Below are 19,984 nucleotides of genomic sequence, written 5' to 3'. Positions count from 1 at the left end.
TAAGATATTAGCCGCATGGAGGAGTTAGCAATGGAATTGAGGGTTCCTAGCTGCGAAGCAATCTTTTCTTGGGCCCCTGCAGCTGTAGGATCCTGAACTACTTCTCCCAGCTCCTTCAGGATATCTCTCTGGAGTCTGGTGAAGTGACAAAGATAATTCAGCGAGCATAGCAAAGGTCGCTGAGGAAAACATCCGCTTGCACCCACCTATCCATGGTCCTAGAGTCCTTATTAGGAGGATGGACGGGCACGGAAGGATCTGCAAGTTCCTTTTTGGCCGCAGCCACCACCATGGCATCAGCGGGACACCCTTTGTAAGGAATTGTTTGTCACTAGGGGCAGTTATAAATTTAGAAGGCCTCCTAGGGACTGGCTCTACAGAGTCAGGAGCTGTCCACGCCTTCGTGCTATAACCTGCATAAGGGGGTCGAAGGCGGAGACACCCAGGAGGTGGAGGGCCGAGATCCAAACGCCTCTAGGTATACTGACTCATCCTCAGAGGGATTGTTGGAGGGCCAGTTTCCCTCTGTTTCAGAAGTTCTAGGATGTCTGAGAAGGAGACATCCTCAGAGGGGATCCCTCTGACTCATCAAAGTCAGTATCCAAGTGACAGACTCAGGGAGTCTACATGCTTCCTACAAGTCCTCTTCCTAGGAGGATCTCCCGAAACATCAGGAGAATCCTCGGAAGAGGAAATTCCCAATGGGGAAACCTGAGGCGGTGGTTCTCTGGGTCCTGTAGCAAGTGTAGTCGCAGAGATGTCAACAGGTACAGTAGAGGGAGGAGCTACGGGAAGAGACTGCTGACTGATACCAGTGGCCAGTACACTCTTCATCACCTCGAATGCTCCCCTCCCAGGCAGGTCGGAGAGACCCGGCCCAAGAGCTAGGAACTCCAGGGGCCACCGAAGGGAAGTCTCCGAGGCAGATGTCGGAGCAGAGCTCACCAAGGCCGAGGCTCCAAGGGCGGGTTGGGACAAGGGTCCGATGCCACTCACCTCGGAGGAGACCATGGAAGCCCGACCACGAATCCCTCTAAAGAAGAGGAGATAAGAGTATGGGCTGAAGGAACAGAAGGGGTATCCGTCCTCCAGCCGTAGCAGTAACCCTGCCGAAGACTCCAACTCCAAACTCTGGGGTAGAGTTGAAGGAGGAACTGTAACGGGGTGTGGACCAACAGTCGCCTGCTGAGACGGACTGTGTAGCATTTGGGCCAGTACCTGTGACTTGAGCAATCTACTGACCACTCTCTAGGTCATGGTCTGACAACCTGGATGACCTTGAAGATATGGCTCCGCTCCGATAGAAGAGGAAGGAAGGAGACCTCGACCTCTTCCTGGAATGGGTCATCGGAGCCGATATTATTGATCCTGTCGGCACCGATTTCGGAGCCGGCAGAACGCCGATGTATCGGCTCCAGCCGAGCGACACACAGTCCCAGAAATACGGTGTCGGAGCCGATCGGAGCCGACACCGATGCCTGTGCCACATGGGTGTCGGAACCGACCCCACAGTGGTCAGCAGATTCGGCACCGATAGCCATCGGAAGATCCAGAATCGGCTCCAGCCGATCTCGACTGTCGGAGCCGAGGCCACAGGCTTAGAACCAGAAGCCTGGGTCTTGGCAGATTTTGTTGATTTTGTGGGGCCGACTTAGCCGGAGAGCCCTCAGAAGACCCCTCAGAATCAACTTATTCCTTCTCTCCTGCAGGACTCTCTGGCTGAAGGAGTGACAAATAGCACAGGAGTCCTGCAGATGAAGAGGGCCTAAACAGTACAGGCAAGAAGTGTGACCGTCTGTCAGAGACATCTTCTGACAGCACGAGTCACACTTCTTAAAACCTGAAACCCTCTCTTTAGACATGGTGCCCAAAAAACACACACACACCAGTCCAATTAAATTAAATTAATCCCAAAAAGGGGATATAGTAAATTAAACCAACACACACACACCCTAACAGGGGGGGGGGATGGGAAAGGGAAATTAACTGACTAAAAAAAAAAAAAAAAAAAATTTAAAAGAGACAGGGATTTCTGTCAGAAAAATTAAGTTTAAAGTTAAACTATCAAATATAAAAAGATTTTAAGTAAAAAGGGGCTTAAATGTCACAAAAGTGAATTACTTACCACGAGGTGGTAAAGAGAAGACCTCCCAAGCGGCAAACGAGATCTGGGTACTTCCTGCCTTGCATCATGGGATATGGGGCTGCCTCGAGCTGGTAAAAGGAGTTCTCGAGCTAAAGCAAGTGCCGAGTCGGAGCCGAGGGATCGGCTCCGAACCCATCAAGCAAGAATGAAGGCGAGATTGACAACTTAACATAAAATATTTAACAATGTAATAAAGTAAAATATGGTGCAGTGCAAATGATACACATAAACCCTACCATCCTGGCAATCTAATTATATATTAGCACTACATAGCATGTGAAGCCTCAATAACTATTATACAAAATTACCTTAGCCTTATAAGGGGTAACTGTATATTATCCACAGCCCTAAAGAAAGTCTTCAAACCTTCCTTTAATTTTCATTTACATGTGACATTGGCTAGAGATTGTGTGAGCTATGTTCTATTACATTAAAGCTGCCCTGGGAATGGTTCTCTGTAAAACCTAGCTGTGAACATCATGCTTGCATACCTAATATCTTAAATATTAAACATTTTGAAACAGAATCTTTAATATATTTACACACTTTAGATAAAATGTGATTACTCTGCTGCCATAGCATGAAAACTCTCTAATTTTAAATTGGTCCTCTTTAGTCCCTGTAATCCATGTAAATGTAACTCCCATTTCATCCTATTTGTAAGTCTTTTCTTTCTTTCTTTCTCTGTCTATACCCCCAATACCCTTATTTCAGAAGCTTATTTCTGGTATCATCCTGCTTTACTCCCACCGCTGTTCGCGATTCTGTCTGGGCATCTGCTAAACAAGTATGGTTAATCTAACTTCTAATGTAACACTGATCAGTACTCTATTGTTTACTGTTGCACCTCCCCCATGCTAAAACATTTACAAATGGTATGAACTATAAAATTAGTTCTTCATACATATTTATTTCTAAAAGAATCAGTAATGGGTTAATTCTGTACCTTGTGAGTCACCGGGAGGCTTAGTAAAAATAGCTTGCCAAGTTCTGAGGGCACTTTGACCTTTCTTAAATTTTAAAAGACTGCGGAATGTAAGTAACAATCCCCCTGTGAGTCAGAAATGTCTCTAAGAGCGAAACGTTCCTTGTGAGTATGTCTATTCTAATCCTTTTGTCTCCTGTGAATACTTGCTTCTGGAAATTGCTTACTATCATTCAGTAGAATATCATTCTCAATATGAAAGTTGTAAACATTATTTTTATACTGCCCATTATTCTGTTAGACTCTATAATTATTTTACACCAGTAAATCATAAGTAATACTCCTTTGTTGACTTTGCTATTTTTATTATTTAGTCTCCTGTGTACTTACATTTCAGGTATTGTTTCACATATTATTTTAAAAAGTAGCAGATAAGCAAACAGAAAACAAATAAAGAAGCAATTATGTTTTCTAGTTAAAGCTTTAAAAATCTTAATTCGTGGAAGTCAATCTGTCTTGTTCAGGCAACTCTTTAAAAAACAACTAAATGTAAAATAAAAACATAGAGCCCTAACAAAACAATCCAAGATATCTCAGGGACAATCTAATACTTTCTCAGTTCAGTGGTAAGAGAGGGCTTTTTTAAAATTCAAAACAAAACAGAGCAGTGCATGTTCATGTAAATGATGTTTATATGTTTGAACATCTACCCAAGTGATTTGTAACTTAAAAATGGTCCTGATGTACTGTAAAGCTAAAATCTTCTAATAAATATAGTCCAATTAATTTATAAACAATCACTGCATGTTTTCAATTATAAGTAATTTCTGTTTTATATCAGTTTAGATGGAGTGTTTTAACTTAGAAAAAAGTGAGGGTAGCTGAACATTTCTTATCACACTTACTTTCCTTCTGACCCATAACTGGTCATGCTATCTTCAATTGACTCATGGCTTGCTTGGCGGACAGTCCGACTTGGCATCTCCACAGCTAGTCCTGTCTCTGTGCTGCGCTGAATTGCACCACGGAGTTTTCGACCTTCCCCATCTGGAAAACAAAAGTAGTAAAATGAGTAAGTACTCTACATTCTTAATACCTTGCCGAGTAATCCAGTGTATTTTTTTTTTTTGTCTGGCAAATAGCTCAATGTTGATCAACACATGGTTTGCCAAGAGGGCTAGTCACACAATCACATACAAGAGTGGTCACCATGCAGTTCAGGTAGAGTTACTCCTCGTAATGAAAGGGCGTTATAGAAAAATCAGAGATTGTAGACTAATCTTTAATAAAACAATATTAAGAACTGCCACACACATAGCTGAAGTGGAATTTATTCATACCACATCACATCCGGAACCATGGGATTTTGCCTTCAAAGGATGAATTAATGATAAAGAACAGCTCCATTTATACCTAGTGCCCCATGCTAATTTGCTCAATCACATGTAATTTAGTTTACACATGCATAATATGTTATTATGTATTAATGCATTAATAATCCTTCACCACAAAATTCATAATGCAAAAATGCAAAATACAAATTGCACCTCTCTGCCAAATAAATATCTAAATGAGCAATACATCACATAAATAACACTTGTTTTAAATACTTTTTTAAAAATATATAAGATATAATCAAATAGGTAATCACAGATAATCACTATTCAAATTCACTTCAAAATTCAGGCCTCTGGGATGTAGTGTCCTGAAGTTAAGAATAGTTTTACTTCCAGATTCAATAACTTCACAGCAAACTCCCCCTCCTTACCATTTAAGGCTGACCCAGCACACAAAAAAATAAACTCTCATCACAGCCACCATGAGCAGACTGAAAATGCTTGGCAACAGCACTGTTCATGTTCCCATTTCGAATGTCACCCTATTGTTCCAAAACTCTTACCTTTACCATTCTTTTAGTCTGCCCTATGCACTACTTAGCACGATCAGAGCCACATCCCAAAATGTACACCATGTCACAAGAACTGCAGTTGAACCATCCTTTTGAAATGAGCTTCCTACCATTAATGTACATACCCGACAATTTCTTAACTTTTTTACAGGTCTTACAATTACCACAAGGCAATGTGCCCTCCAGTTGAAACACCTTAAAACCACCGGTAAGCCTTGAATTAAGAAGCTCTTTAAGATTTAGATAACTCCCATAGGAAAATTTAACATTTTAGACAAGCAAATGACAAAACTGCTCATCTGAGAATACCAAGTGCCAAGAATCCAACATTATTCTCCTCATACTTTCAGAAAAGGGGGAATATTTGGTAACAAAATAGATATCCCTGTTACTCCTTGCCTTGCACTGCTTGCTGTCTGTAGATCAGTGCGTGTGCATGTACCTTTAAGTAGCTATCCAAGGGCTTGCGCAAGTGTATAAATACTCAGCATGTGCAAGTCTGACTGCCATTTTGTAGTAAGCTACTGAGATGTAAGCATGTATGTATGTACGGTCTGTCTGTTAACTAGTTTGTTCATACTTTATGATGCTGCTATCTGTCCTGATGTGTTTCTATATATTAAATCATATAAATGAACCCCCTCCACACTTGTCTTATGTGTTAGAGAAGGACGAGCGACACGGTGGCAATAGTGGGATATCTAAAGGATATGGGATAAGAAATGGCATATCCAAAGGGCATGAAGTTAAGGCGGCCTGGCTAAAATGACTTAAGGTACTTGCCTGGGGCTGGTGGAATATACAAGAGTGAATCATCCCTAAAATGTGCAGGTCAGAAACAAATTTCAGGTATTAAAACTTGCTCAGCACTATTAATTTTCATATAATATAAAATGGGGCATACAGAACATTCTAAATGATATTTGCATAAACCAATATGTACAATATTGATAAAGATATTCGAATTACTATGGAAACTTACTATGGAAAATGTCTTAAATAAAGTCTGAATTTCATAAAACGAATAAAGTAAAACGACTGCATTTTTGCAAAGCATGTCTTTTTCATATTAAGCAAAGATAATCCGAATTATCAGAAGTACATAAAGTGTTTGCATGTTTGCGTAGTGTTACAGTAAAGCTATTTCACAAAAGTACAGCCATTACAGGGCATATTTTGCACAATGCAGCCATTACAGAGCATATTTTGCAAAGCACAGTTTTGTAAAGAGTTTATTGTGCATTTGAATGTTGTTACAAGCTCGCAGCACAGTTTGTTCATACATAATTATAAGGGCCATATTTTCAGTGTGTTTGTGTATACTTTGTGGGCATGGCAGATGGATTTCAAAAACCCAGTGCATTTGTGTTTGACAGTAATATGTCTGAGAACAGGAGTGTTTGAGCAAGAGTACGACAGTTTCATACTGGCTACATTTTCTGATAAAGATGACCATACAAAAGCATTTATTCTACTTAATTTAGCTGGGTCAGAAACCACAGACAGGGAACGCTCATTTGTATATGCACCTGCTATCTATAAAGAAGAGGGGGAAACCGTCATATTGTTGTATCCGCTGAGTCAAGGGAGGACCCTGAGTGCTTAAAATGTAAATTTAGAGAAATGTGTAACCCTCAGACAAATGTCACAATGGAAAGACACTTATTTTATACAAGGGATCAAAAGTCTGGTGACACTTTTGCTGCATATATAACTGACCTGAGAAATAAGGATAAAATGTGCAGATTTGGTGATTTAAGGGATTATTTGATAAAGGACAGAACTGTGTGTGGTATAAAAAGATTTTTCTTCATAACAGTGATTTAACTTTGAATAAGGCCATTAAGATTTGTTAGATATACTAGCTAACACTAAAGCACACAAATATGTTTACAAATGAGAACAGCTCTAGAAGGCACAGTGATAAAGCCCATGTTGACAGTATGAAGCACGTGTTTAAAAGAAACAGGCCCAAGCACATGTCAGCAACTGTTGCCCCTGCAGCACTCACTGTTAAACCCCAGAGCTTTCTAGCAACTTTCAGAGTTCACACAGTCTCAGTGAAGTATAATAGTGAGTCAGCAAGCTTAAAGCATGGGCCCAAACCTAGTTTCATTGCTAACTGTTGTAATTGTGGTGGAAGTCATGAATCAAAAAGGGAAAAATGTTTAGCTTTTTATCAGCAGTGCCACAAATGTAATAAACAGAATCACTTCAAAAGATTTTGGAAATCAAAAGGCCCACATTCTTTTATTAAAAGGGAATAATTTAAGAAACAAGTTGATCAATTAGAAAGCCATGACACAGGGTCACAGGCTACTCTTTATGTTGATGGTGTGTCAGTGCTTCATGAAACAGTCAATGGAATAGAGTTAAGGGCAAAGAATTAAGTATTTTGTACTGGTCGTAAAAATGGCAACCCCATAGAGCTCAAAGTTGATACAGGTTCCAGGTGCAATGTTATGTCAGCAGAAATACTGGCGACAGTGTGTAAAGGTCAAATTTATTTGACAAGGTGTGCAAAGCTTGTTGCTTATGAAGGTGAAGAAATGCAAACCTAAAGCTCAGTAGTGCTTTCATGTTGCTCTGCTGGAAGAAGCTACGACTTGTTATTTTATGTGGTCAAGAGGCATATCCAGTCATTATTAGGGCTCAGAGACAATTTGAAAATGGGACTGCTTTCATTTATTACGGAAGCCCGTCATGTTAGCTTAAAAGACCACTAATCTAATTTGCCCAGTACATTTTTTCTACCTATGCTGATCTGTTTGAAGACTTATTAGGGAAGCTTCCAGTTGTGTACTCCATGAAGTTAGACGCAGAGGTCAGTCCAGTTATCAGGCTAGCACATAAAGTTCCAATAGCCATGCAGGACAGAGTCAAAGCTGAGTTAGATAAATGGTGCAACAAAGTGTGATTTGTCCAGTTGAAACTCCAAATGAGTGGGTATCTTCCATGGTGGTAGCTCATAAGAAAAGCTCAGATGGCATCAGAATATGTATTGACCCATGAGATTTGAACAAAGCACTAAAAAGACCTCATCATCCAATATGCACAGTCAAAGAAGTCACAGCCTTAATGCCAAATGCCACTATTTATGCTGTCTTAGATACAAAGAGTTAATTTTGGCAAATTCAGCTTGACAAACAATCATCATTGCTCACTATGTTCGGTACTCTGTTTGACAGGTACAGATTTTTGAGTTTGCCATTTGGGATAAATTCTGCAAGTGAAGTCTTTCAACAAGCAATGGAGCAATTGTTTTCTGGTTATCCTTGTGCTATTATAGTAGACCACATACTAGTAAGAGATTGTGATGAAGCACAGCATGACAGAAACCTCAGAAAATTTCTGGAAAGGGCACATCAAGTGAATGTTAAGCTCAATCCAAACAAATGCAAATTCAAGGTATAAGAAGTTACTTATGTTGGTCATTTATTTACTAGTACAGGCGTACGACCAGACCCTTCAAAACAAACAGCCATTCTTGAGATGTCATCACCAGACAATGCTCAAGCCCTGCAATGTTTTCTTGGCTCTGTTAACTACCTAGATAAGTTTATTTCAAACTTGAGGCAACTATCAGCACCACTCAGAGAGCTGACATGTAAAGATATATCCTAGTCTTGGTTAGAGCAACACCAAAGAGCTATCCTGAAACAGAGAATTGCTAGTCCACCAACTCTCAGGTACTATGATGTTCACAAGCCAATAACACTTTCCTGTGATGCTTTGAAATTTGGTCTAGGTGCAGTCATTCTATACGAGGATCAACCTGTTTTCTGTGCATGTTCATGTCCAAGTTGCTTCGTATCTGCTACAGGGTTTAGAGAGGTGACCATATCTCATAACATAACACTGTTGACCAAATTTAGGAACAGGGACAGTCTGCAGTGCACCACTCATATCAGGAACTTCTGGATTCATCATATGAATTGGAATGTCCTCTGGAACTTCCTCTGGAATTAGAACACCGGATAACTCAGAGTCTCTGTCTCAAATGCTTCCGACTCCACCTAAAAACTGCTCCTTGTGATTTCACAGTGTATGATGTCAGTTCTGGACCAGTATTCTTCATGACACCAATCTGATCATAATCTTTGGACATTGCATCCTTACCACTTCTCCCTCTCATAATGGATTTGGCAGTTTGCTGGTCTTATCGTAGTAGGACTTCTGGGTTAACCATTTCTTCAACAGATTGGATTTCAATGATCTGTTGTTCTTGACACATGGAACTAACAATTGACTACTGATTGGTTTTGGTTTGTCTCGACAGAAGTCTCTGAGCAGGTGAACCAAGATGTTTATCATGAGGAACGTTTCTGATATTTAAGAGATTTAGGAAAACATCACTATTATCTCATTTTGACTTCGCAAGTAACTGTTTTCCACTTTGTACTGCACATTCTGCCAAACCATTTGACTGTGTGTATTCTGGGCTACTTGTGACATGAGTAAAATCCCATTCTTCAGCAAATCTTTTGAACTGTTGGCTTGTAGACTGCATACCATTGTCAGAAATAACTTTGTGTGGACTACCATGTATAGCAGAATGATGCTTCATCTTAGTAATGACTGTACTGGAGGCTAGGTTAGGAAGTAAGTCAATCTCAAACCAATTGGAATAAGAGTCTACTAGCACCAAATAATGTTGAGTATTCCAGTGGAAAATATCACTGGCTACTGTTGACTAAGGTAGTTCCAGAATCTGGTTAAGCTGAATTGGTTCCTTCTGTTGATGTGGCTTAGTACTATTACACACTGAACAAGAAGTGCTCTCTTAATGGTTTATGACATAAAAGGCCAAAATACTAGTTCTCTCACCCTTCTTCTGTTAGAATCGACTCCTGGGTGACCACAGTGCAAGACAGTAATGTACTCTTGTTGCAAGGACTTTGGAACAATTACATTCACACCTTTCAGAATTATACCTTTGTCAGACAAAATCTCATCTCTGTATGGAAAATAAGGTTGCACTTCTTGAGGCAAACTAGATTGCTTAGATGGCCATCCTTGATTGATAAAGTGTTTGAGCTTTTGTAAAATTGGAAATGTGGCTGTGTGGTCTCTCAGCTCATCAAAACATGTGGAAGAAAAACTTCTCACATTTGTGACTTCAAAATCAAGGTTCTCATTCTTGTGATGTTCTGTGGTGTTTCTGGGTGATCTGGGTAATGTATCAGCAAGATAAAGAAGTTTGCCTTTCTTGTAGACAATATTGAAATTGCTCGATACAGACAGAAAATTCATCCACAGGGCCCTTACAGGTGAAATGCAAGTCATCTATAAATTTGTTTATATAAAACAACATGCTTCCTGAAAAACTCGGTATTATAAAAAACTGTTTTTCAAACTCCCCCATATACATGATGGCATAAGATAAGGAGCCCCATGGCAGCTCCCCTCTTTTGTAAAAAAAAATTATTTTTCAAACACAAAGTAACTGTGGGTCAAACAAAACTCCAGTACTCTGACCACAAATGTAGTAAGTGGTCCTTCTCCCATCATATTCCAAACAGCCACCAACCTCCAGTCTGTCCTGATATTCATATAAAGAGCATCGACATCAACAGTAACCTAATAATAACCATTCTGCCAATCAACTATTCCAAATGAATCACATGCCTCCTGTGTACTTTTTACATGTATAAGGATCATACATAAAAGTTCCTTTAACAATGAATCCAAGAGAATGCCAACATTTTCCAATTAAGAGCACACCCCTGAAACAATGGGCTTTCCAGGGTCATATCCTGTCATCTCTGTCCCAATATGTGCATTCAAGTCATCCATTATTAACACCAATTCATATTGTCCTGTTTTATTTAGTAGGTCCTGCAACTGCCGTCTGAATCCACTCTTTTCCTCACTATCACAACCCTGCTGAGGGGCATAGGCTGAGATTATGAATACTGCCCTATCATTAGGCTGGAGTCTGACTGCCGTGAGTCTGTTACTAATTCTGATTACACCCCAAATTGCCTTCTGGACCCTCTTCCTCAACACAATTCCCACACCATTTCTAGGCTGTTCTCCACCTGAGTAGAAGATTCTGGATCCCAAGCCAAGTGGGTTGGTTGCACTGCCTTTCCATCTTGGATACATAGGATGCCCAGCATCCTCCTTACCATCATCTCATCAACTTCCAAGCTCTGTCCTGTCAGTGAACCTACATTAACTGCAACACTTCTTAGTTCATGTTTGGCAGGTTGATTGGTTTTACAAACAGCTTTCACTCAACAGAGCTATCTCAGGTAACCCAAGATAGGCATCTGGACACAGGCCAACCGGTAGCTTATTAATCCAGGGCTGCTGAGCTTTTTTTTTTTTTTTTTAGCGTGGGATCCCTGGCATAGGTTGGAGTAGACCATGTCCACAACCCACTTATCACCAGCAAATACCCATGCCAATTTGGCAAGATTAGTTCACACAAGTGAATCACCTAGGGCCATATTTTACACCATTGAGTATCTAGCTCTGCCACAACATGCAGTCTGTGATCCATGTCTTCCTAATATGAGGATACTGCACACCACAGCAGATGCCCAAAATGGTCGGTCTGTGCAACTCTTCCCCTTAAAGGGCACCACATAGAGTCTGTGCTGGTGAGTTTTTGAGATGGAAACAATCATCCCGTTTTTCATAGGTGGGAGTAGCCCTAAAGAAACATACTGAGAACATGCAAACTCCAAAGAGGCATTGGGCAGAATTCAGGATCAAACTTTATACCTTGTATACGGGAGGTGTGAAGACCTTAACCATTATGGCAACTAGTCTCTGTGTGAAGATGATAGATATGCAGCCAAGCCTGTTGTGCAGCTAAGGAACATAAAGAAATCTGGCATTGGACTGCAGACATCCAGGAAGATATATATATATATATAAAAAAAAAAAAGGAGTGCAAGAAGTAGCAGAAAAGATAGACCAAGCCATGAAGAAACATTAGTTGGCTAACAAAGAGGCTAAAATAGCAATTGCAATGGCAAAGAAAATGTTCCATGTTAGTTGTCTTCATCTTGTTTTCCTTCTTGCTGGTTGGGATCGGACCGACTCGGCCATCTTCAATAGCTCAAGAGCTGTTTACTGGCTCGAGGCTACCCCTTATCCCATAATGCCTAGGGATAGCTACCCAGATCTCATTTGAAATAACTAACTCCAGACATACCAACAGAATAAACCAGTTAAAAAATCAGTTGATTATACCTGCCATATTCTCTAAGTCAATAGAGGAAACAAGAGAACAGCCAGCCAGTGAAACAGCAAAAACTCCTCTCAATCCACTAGAACAGGGGGACGGAGGGTGGGACGCAAGGAAGGAAGGCGAGATGAAGACAACTAACATGGAATGTTATGGTAGGTACATAACGTCTTTATGTTAAGTTGTCTATCTCGCCTTCATTCTTGCTGGTTGGGACAGCGTCCCTAGCACCAAAATCCTGGGTGGCTCAGTGGAACAGACTTTTCAGAACAGTGGAACCAAAGTCAGCTCTGCTCCTGGAGACCATATCCAACTTGTAATGAGAAATAAAGGTATGAGGGTTTGCCCACGTGGCAGCTGCACAGATGGAATCCATGGGCAACCTAGACTGGAAAGGTTACAGAGGTGGCCAAGGCCCTAGTAGAATGACCTTTCAGTTTAATAGGTAACTGTTTGTTCCTTAACTGATAAATGAAAGAAATAGTGTGTGACAACCATCTGGACAAGGTTTCCTTGGAAACTGGGAGACCTTGTTTGCCCAAGGCATAAGAAAGGAATAGTTGGTCCGACTTCCTTACTTCTTTAGTTCTGTGCAGGTAAAAACGCAATTGTCTATGAACGTCCAATTGGTGTAGTTTGTATTCTGCCTTGTTGGTATGATTAGGGAAAAACACAGGAAGATATATAGATTGGTTTAAATTATTTTCTGAGCAGACTTTAGGGAGAAATGAAGGATTAGTCCTCAGAGCAACCCTGTCCTTATGAAAAACCCCTGTCCTTATGAAAAACCAAGTATGGTGGACGAACACATAGTGCCTGAAGTTCGGAGATGCGTCTGGCTGAAGTAATAGCTACCAGAAAGAGTGTCTTCCAAGATAGAAACTTGATAGAGCAGGATGATGCTGGTTCAAAAGGGGGCAGAATTAAAGAGGTTAGGACTAAATTAAGGTCCCAAGGAGGAGGGGGATCTCTCACTGGAGGCCTTAGAAGAGTTGTCCCTCTCAAAAAAGCTTTACAGAGCTTATGAGACATAATGTTAGAGTTCGAAAAACCAACATGAAAGTTAGAAATGGCCATTTGTACCCTGATCATAGAAGAAGCGGACCCAGAGTGAAACAGTTGTGCTAGGAATTCCAGGATTTCGTGGACTGGGGCTGAAAAGGGATCCACATTCCTAGCTTTTGCCCAACAAGAAAAATGTTTCCATTTACTAGCATAAGTTTTTCTCGATGTAGACTTGTGAGAGGAGACAATAATGTCACGGACTGCTGGGGAAATGCTGGTAAGCCTGGCTAAGGTTGGAAGTGGAGTAACCAAGCTGTGAGCTGGAGAGTTTTGATGGATTGATGCAACCCGCCTGACTGATGAACCAGGAGGTCTGGAATTGGGTCTAGAGTTCAGGGTTGATCGAAAAGGTAACGGTGCAGGAATGGGAACCATATCTGTCAAGGCCAGTAGGGAGCAATGAGGATCATTTTGCAACCCAACGGTATTGCTTTCTGTATATGTTTGGGTATCGGGGGAAAGGAGGAAAGGCATAAAGAAGTCCCTGGGGACAATTGTGAACTAGAGCGTCTCTGGGTATGTGACCCAGAAGCAGAAGAAGGGAGAAGTAGTTGCTGCATTTGGTGTTGAAGGGGGTGGCAAAGAGAATGCAGCAAGGCTGTCCCCATTTGCGGAAAACAAGATTCGCAACTTCCTGATTCAGAGACCACTCATGAGGCATGAGAATAGCTCTGCTGAGCCTGTTCGCTATGACGTTGGATCTCCCGGGGATGTGCATCGCAATCAGAAAACGTTGGGAGGAAATCGCCCACTGCCAAAGTCTGAGTGCTTCTCGACACAGGGGGTAGGACCTGGTTCCGCCCTGCTTGTTGATGTACCACACCACTGACATGTTGTCCATTTGAATAACAATGGTCCCAGAAGGAACAGAGTCTTGAAGGGCTTGCAACGCCAGGAGCACTGCTCTCATTTCCAGGACATTTATGTGCAGATGGTACTCGTGAGGTTGCCATGTGCCTTGGACTGTCCTGCCCAGATAATGCCCCCCCACCCTATCAGGGAGGCATCTGTTGTCACTGTTTCTACCGGAGGGAGTTGTATGAAAGGACTGCCCTGAGTAACTAGTGGGGAGACCATCCACCAAGAAAGATGTCTTTTGCATGTATCCATGATCATGATCATGTAAGTCATGGGTAGCTCTTGGAAAGACCATTGCGTAAACAGAAGCCACTGAAGAATTCTCATATGAAAGCATGCCAGTGGGATTAGGAGAATGGCTGCTGCCATGGAACCCAGAGTTTGAAGGACGTACCAGACTTGGATCCTTTTGCTCTGCATCAGAACCTGTACCTGCTGACAGATTGCGGACACCCTTTCTAGTGGTAGCCTTGCAAACATATCCCTTGTGTCCAAGTCTGCTCCTATTTAAGTGATAGGTTAACAGGGCAGCAAGTCAGATTTTTCAAAATTTATTGTAATGCCGAGCTGGGAGCAGATTGTGTAGTCCTGTGCTTGTATGAGTTGATGCCTGGTGGTAGCAGTAAGGAGTCCGTCATCTAGATACAGAAACACCTGGAATCCTTGATGCCTCAGGTGAGCCGTGACCACTGCCATACATTTGGTGAACACCCTGGGGGCTGTGGTGAGACCAAAGGGCAGAGCTCTGAAGTGATAATTACTGGCCCCCAGCCGGAAGCGAAGATATCTCCTGGAGCGCCTGTCCATCTTTATATGGTAGTACGCGTCCTGAAGATCTATCGAGCACATCCAATTGCCCTGACCCAGAAAGGGTAGAATGGACTGTAGCGTGACCATCTAAAACTTTGTTCTTTGCACAGACCTGTTTAGTCTGCAGAGATCCAGAATCGGTCTCCAGTCCCCTGTCTTTTTTGGTACTAAAAAGAACCTTGAGTAAGTTCCAGATCCGTGCTGGTCTGCCAGGACTTCCTGGATGGCTCTTTTTCCTAGCAGTTTTAAAACTTCTATTACTGCTTGCTCCTTCAGATTGGGTGGAACATCTGGAAGGGTCTTCCTTGAATGTAAAGGGGGTTGATGGAAGGGAATTTTGTAACCTCCGGATATAACCGACCATACCAATATGTCTTGTGTTAAACTTTGCCAGGCTTTTGGGTACAGCGAAAGTCTTCCCCCGACTGCTTCCAGAGTTGAGCAGCCAGGCAACCCTTCAGGGATGCTGGAAGGGCTTATCAGAGAAGGATTCTCTGTTGCCCTGGTTCTGTGGACCCCCTGTGCCTTGAGGGCGGTGTCTATTATTATTGTTTCCCCCTCTGCCTCTGGAGGAAAAATCACTACGTGTGTCAGGCAAGGCTCCCTGAGATTTACAGAACCACATCTTCCCACTCTTCTGACCCTTGGGGTAAGGTCTAGAGGGAGTGGAAAAGTGGACTCCCACGGCAGAGAGAGTCTTGCCTTCTTACTCACACCTAGTCAAAGTGTCTTTCACTTGTGGTGCAAAAAGAAAGGAACCATCAAAGGGAATGTTGGTGAAGGACGCTCGAAAGGGTTCCGCAAAGTTACACAGCCGCATCCACGCATGCCTCCTAAGGGCAACCCTGGTATCTGCGGCTCTACTCCTACCATTGGCTGCATAGGAAATGAGCCTCATGGAGGAGTTAACAACAGAATTAAGTGTCGCTAGCTGGGAAGCTACCTTGGCTTGTGCTCCCTCAGCTGTTGGATCTTGGAGGGTATCTCCGAGCTCTTTAAGGAGATCCTTTGAAGTCAGGTAAAATGAATTGGTAGTTCAATGACCTCATAGAGAAGGTTGCTGAAGTGAACATTCGCTTCCCATATCTATCCATCATCCTAGACTCCTTGTTAGAAGGATGGACAGATGAAGAGGTCTCCGCTAACTCTTTTTTGGAGGGCTGCTGCTACCACCATAGCATCAACAGGGACACCTTTTGAAAGGAACTGCTTATCCTGGGGTGCTGTAATGAATTTACTAGGTCTCCTCGGAGTTAGTTTCACTGTATCCGGAGCTGACCAAGCCTTTCGAGCCACCACTGTCATAAGTGGATAGAAAGGCGGAGACATCCAGGAGGTGGAAGGTCGGGAAACCAAGGCATCCAGAAATACAGACTTATCCTCAGAAGGGGCTAGGGGATTCCAGTTCCCCCTCTGCTTAAGCATTTCTAGGATGTCCGAGAAGGAAACATCTTCAGAGGGGGATCTCGGGGACCCTTCTGAATTATCTAAGTCTGTATCAGAAGTGACAGACTCGGGGGAGTCAATGTGCTTCCTCTTACACTTTTTCTTCTGAGGGGGCTCTTCTGAGTGATCAGAAGATGCCTCAGAAGAGGAAGAAACACCCAATGGGGTGTCTGGAGCATTGGCTCCCTACGCTTAGGGTCTGGAGGAGGAGCAGAGGCTGGCACAGGCACTACAGGGGACGGAGCCGGTGGGGCTGATAGTGGAGCTGACTCAGGGGACAGCACACTCTGCATGACATTGAAGGTGTCCCTGCCACGATGCAAAGAAAGCTCCGGTTCCGAAGAAATAGGAATTTTTTTCTCCGCATCAAGGGAGACGGGTCCGACGCCAATGTTGGAGCCGAGCTCACCTGCGCCGAAGCTCCGAGAGGAACGGGGTCGGACAAGGGTCCGATGCCACTCGCCCCCTCGGAGCCGACAAGGGAGCCCCGGTGCCCAGATCCCTCGATGGAAGGTACCACCGAGGGAATCTGAGCCGATGTCAGAACCGAAGGGGATAGAGTTATCTGAGCTGACGGTTCCACTACTCGAACCCCAATGAACTCTGGCTCCGAAATCATTGGAGTCGGAGAAGGAACATCAAGAGAAGTGGATGGAGCCGATACCTGTTGAGGAGGGCTGGACAGCAATTTAGCTAATGCCTGCGACTTTAGCAACCTACTGACCACTCTCTCCACATCATGATCCAACAGTCTAGAGGATCGAGAGGAGTGAGAGGATTGGTGACTACGCTCGCTCTGAAGTAAAGGAAACCGAGGAGCCGAATGCACCGACTCTAGTGAAGGGAACCTCAGCCTCTTGTGGCTCCGCGAAGGCTCCGAAGCCTCTGATGGAGCAGACGGGGAGATTGTCTTGTCGGTGCCAGCTGGAACTGACGTAGAAGGTAAATCCTGAACCGAAGACAGCTCCGAACTTGGAGCCGACTGCTTAGTGGATTTAGGGGATTTCACTGGCTGTGAGCACTTGGCCGGTGAATCCTGGCATTTTAAAAAAACCCTAAGAATCAGCTTATTCTTACGTTCCTGCAGGACTCTTGGACTAAAGGCATGGCAAATAGAACAAGAGTCCTGCAGTTGCACAGCGCCTAAACAATAGACGCAAGAAGTGTGCCCATCTGTCAGAGACATTTTCTGACAGCATGAGTCACACTTCTTGAACCCAGAAACCTTGGATTCCTTTGACATTCTTAACAGTAGAAAGAAAACTAATTATAACAACAATAGCAAGAAGCAATATACAGTCTACAAAAAACACACCTACTAGAAAGACTATAGCTATAGGTTTATTTATTTATTTTTTTAAGATAATAGGAAAGCCTCTAATTTAAACAACTAGCCTATAAGAAAAAAGCAGAAAGAAAGCCTCTAACTTAAACGTCTAACCTGACAAGAAGAGGTAGGGCGGGAGGGGTGGGGGAGAATTCTCTAAGTTAAACGAGTTCTACAAAAAGGAGGGATACTATAAGGTAAACAATTATCAATACAGAAACAAAACTATCGCTAATAATAACATACTAGAAAAGTTAAATTCTAGTGAAAAAATTACACAAAAAACTCTATATAAGCCTGAGCCAAAAAAACGACACCTCGCATCTGAAGCGGCAAACGAGATCTGGCTAGCTATCACTAGGCATTATGGGATAAGGGGTAGCCTCGAGCCAGTAAACAGCTCTCGAGCTATTGAAGATGGCCGAGTCTCGGCTCCGATCCCAACCAGCAAGAACGAAGGCAAGATAGACAAATTAACATCAAGGTGTCAGAGAAACTACCATCTTCTAGAAAATGACTAGCAGATTACACAAGGAAATTCTATGAGGCTGCAAGGCAATGACAGAAACATAAAGATGATAGTCATCAGATCTCTTTGCTGAGGTATGACGTCATTAATCTGCTCACGAGTCCAAAGGATATTAAAGGCAGACTGAAGAAATACATTAAGAAGCTAATGAAGAAAACCCTACAAAACCTGAACTGCCCCATGAGAAAGGAGGAAGGGTAAACCTCTTCAGAGAAGTAAAAAAATGAATGAAGGAAAAGTAGGTTTGGGAAAGTAGCAGGCTCAAATGACATCACACTAGATATGATCAAGATGTTGGGTACTTTAGGTGAAAAATGGCTCCTGAGGGCACTCACAATACTAAGGAAAGACATGCCCCACATGACTGGACAATAAGCACACTGGTGAACGTGTTCAAGAACAAAGGTAAAATCAGCAATCACAGATAGTACAAAGCTATGAAACTTATGTCACACTGCATGAAGATGGAGCAGACTGTGCAGATTATCACAGAATGTCCACATTTTCCTCATATTTTAGGCTTTGTCCATATTTCATGTGCTAAGAGATTGAGAGGTGTAGGAAGTAAGATGTGAAATGAACAGTTCAGATTTAGGTCAGGGAGCAAGCAGTACAACTGATCCAATGTTTACAGTGAGACAGACAGTGAAAGAAAAAATTGAAGATGAAGAAAGAGTCTAACTGGGCATTGATAGACGTGGAAAAGATATATGGCATGGTCCCAAGAAAATTGATCTGTCCAGTTCTGCAACAGTTGCAAATCCCTGGTATAATTAGTGCAAGTAATATACATGAACCTAATGACACACACACAGGGTTATCCAGTGGGAATGGGAGTGTATCAAGCTTAAGCTCTTAGCCAGCTTATGTACTGACTGGTGATGGACTGCATTAGCAAATAACTTGGAAGGAAAAGAGCAATAAAGCTGCAGTATGCAAACAGTAAGGCACTGCAAGCAGGTTCTGAACCAGAATTAGGGCACTAGAGTACACAGAACACAGTAGTCATGGCAGCCAATGTGGAAATAAGAAGCAACTTGAACCTGAGACAGAAGAGACAATAGTGGAACAAGTAAGCAGCTTTAAGTATCTGGGAGGTATGACTAAGAAGAAGAAGAGAAATTTGAATCAAGAGGTGCTACAGCTAATTGTCACAGAGTGCCATGGGTAACATATGACAGAAGAATGCCAAAGAAGTTGAAAAGTAAGGACTATAAAACAGTGGTGAGGCTAGTGTTTATGTATGGCACAGATGCCTAGGTAGTGAAAGCAGAGCAGCTACGGAAGCTTGAGGTAATGCAGAAAATGCCAGAGATAGGTAGTAGGATGTACATTGAGGAACAGAAGAAGAAATGATAACATAAGAGGAGATGCTAAAGCAACCACAATTGCAGAGATGATCAAAGAGAACATAATGTGTTGTGTTCACATGTGCAGTAAAGCTGAAGATGCTTGGGCAAAAATGATTTGGAAAAAACAGGAAGAAGGCAAGAGATGATTAGCTTGTCCCATCTAGAAATGGATGCATTGTGTGAGAGAAGACCTGCAACAGTCAGGCATAACTGTTGAAAAAGGTGAGAGAATGGGTCTGTATTGAGAGGTATAGAGACAGTTGACACAACACCTACATCACATGAAGCAATGGGAAATAGGGGTTGATGATAATGATGATGTTTGGACATATACCTGATATGTCTGTATAAAAGTGTCCCTCTTGGAGGATCTGAAGCCAGTGTTTGCTAATTTAGATTGCGCATAACTTGTTTTT

The 19,984-nt window shown here is 42.5% G+C and overlaps 1 protein-coding gene across 1 annotated transcript in view; it reads right to left on the bottom strand.

The window, feature by feature from the left end:
- The window catches only part of RIMS4 (regulating synaptic membrane exocytosis 4), a 763,308-nt gene that overhangs the window by 252,898 nt on the left and 490,426 nt on the right, over positions 1–19,984 (bottom strand). The window contains exon 2 of the mRNA XM_044090003.1: positions 3,977–4,118. Coding sequence (XP_043945938.1) covers positions 3,977–4,118 — 142 coding nt within the window. The remainder of the gene's footprint in view (positions 1–3,976; positions 4,119–19,984) is intronic.

This window comes from Protopterus annectens, chromosome 12.part0, assembly GCF_019279795.1.
Source record: "Protopterus annectens isolate FY-2018-M chromosome 12.part0, PAN1.0, whole genome shotgun sequence".
Lineage (NCBI taxonomy): Eukaryota > Metazoa > Chordata > Ceratodontiformes > Protopteridae > Protopterus > Protopterus annectens.
Note: the sequence above shows the minus strand (reverse complement) of the source record. Positions and strands in the feature narration are given on the sequence as shown.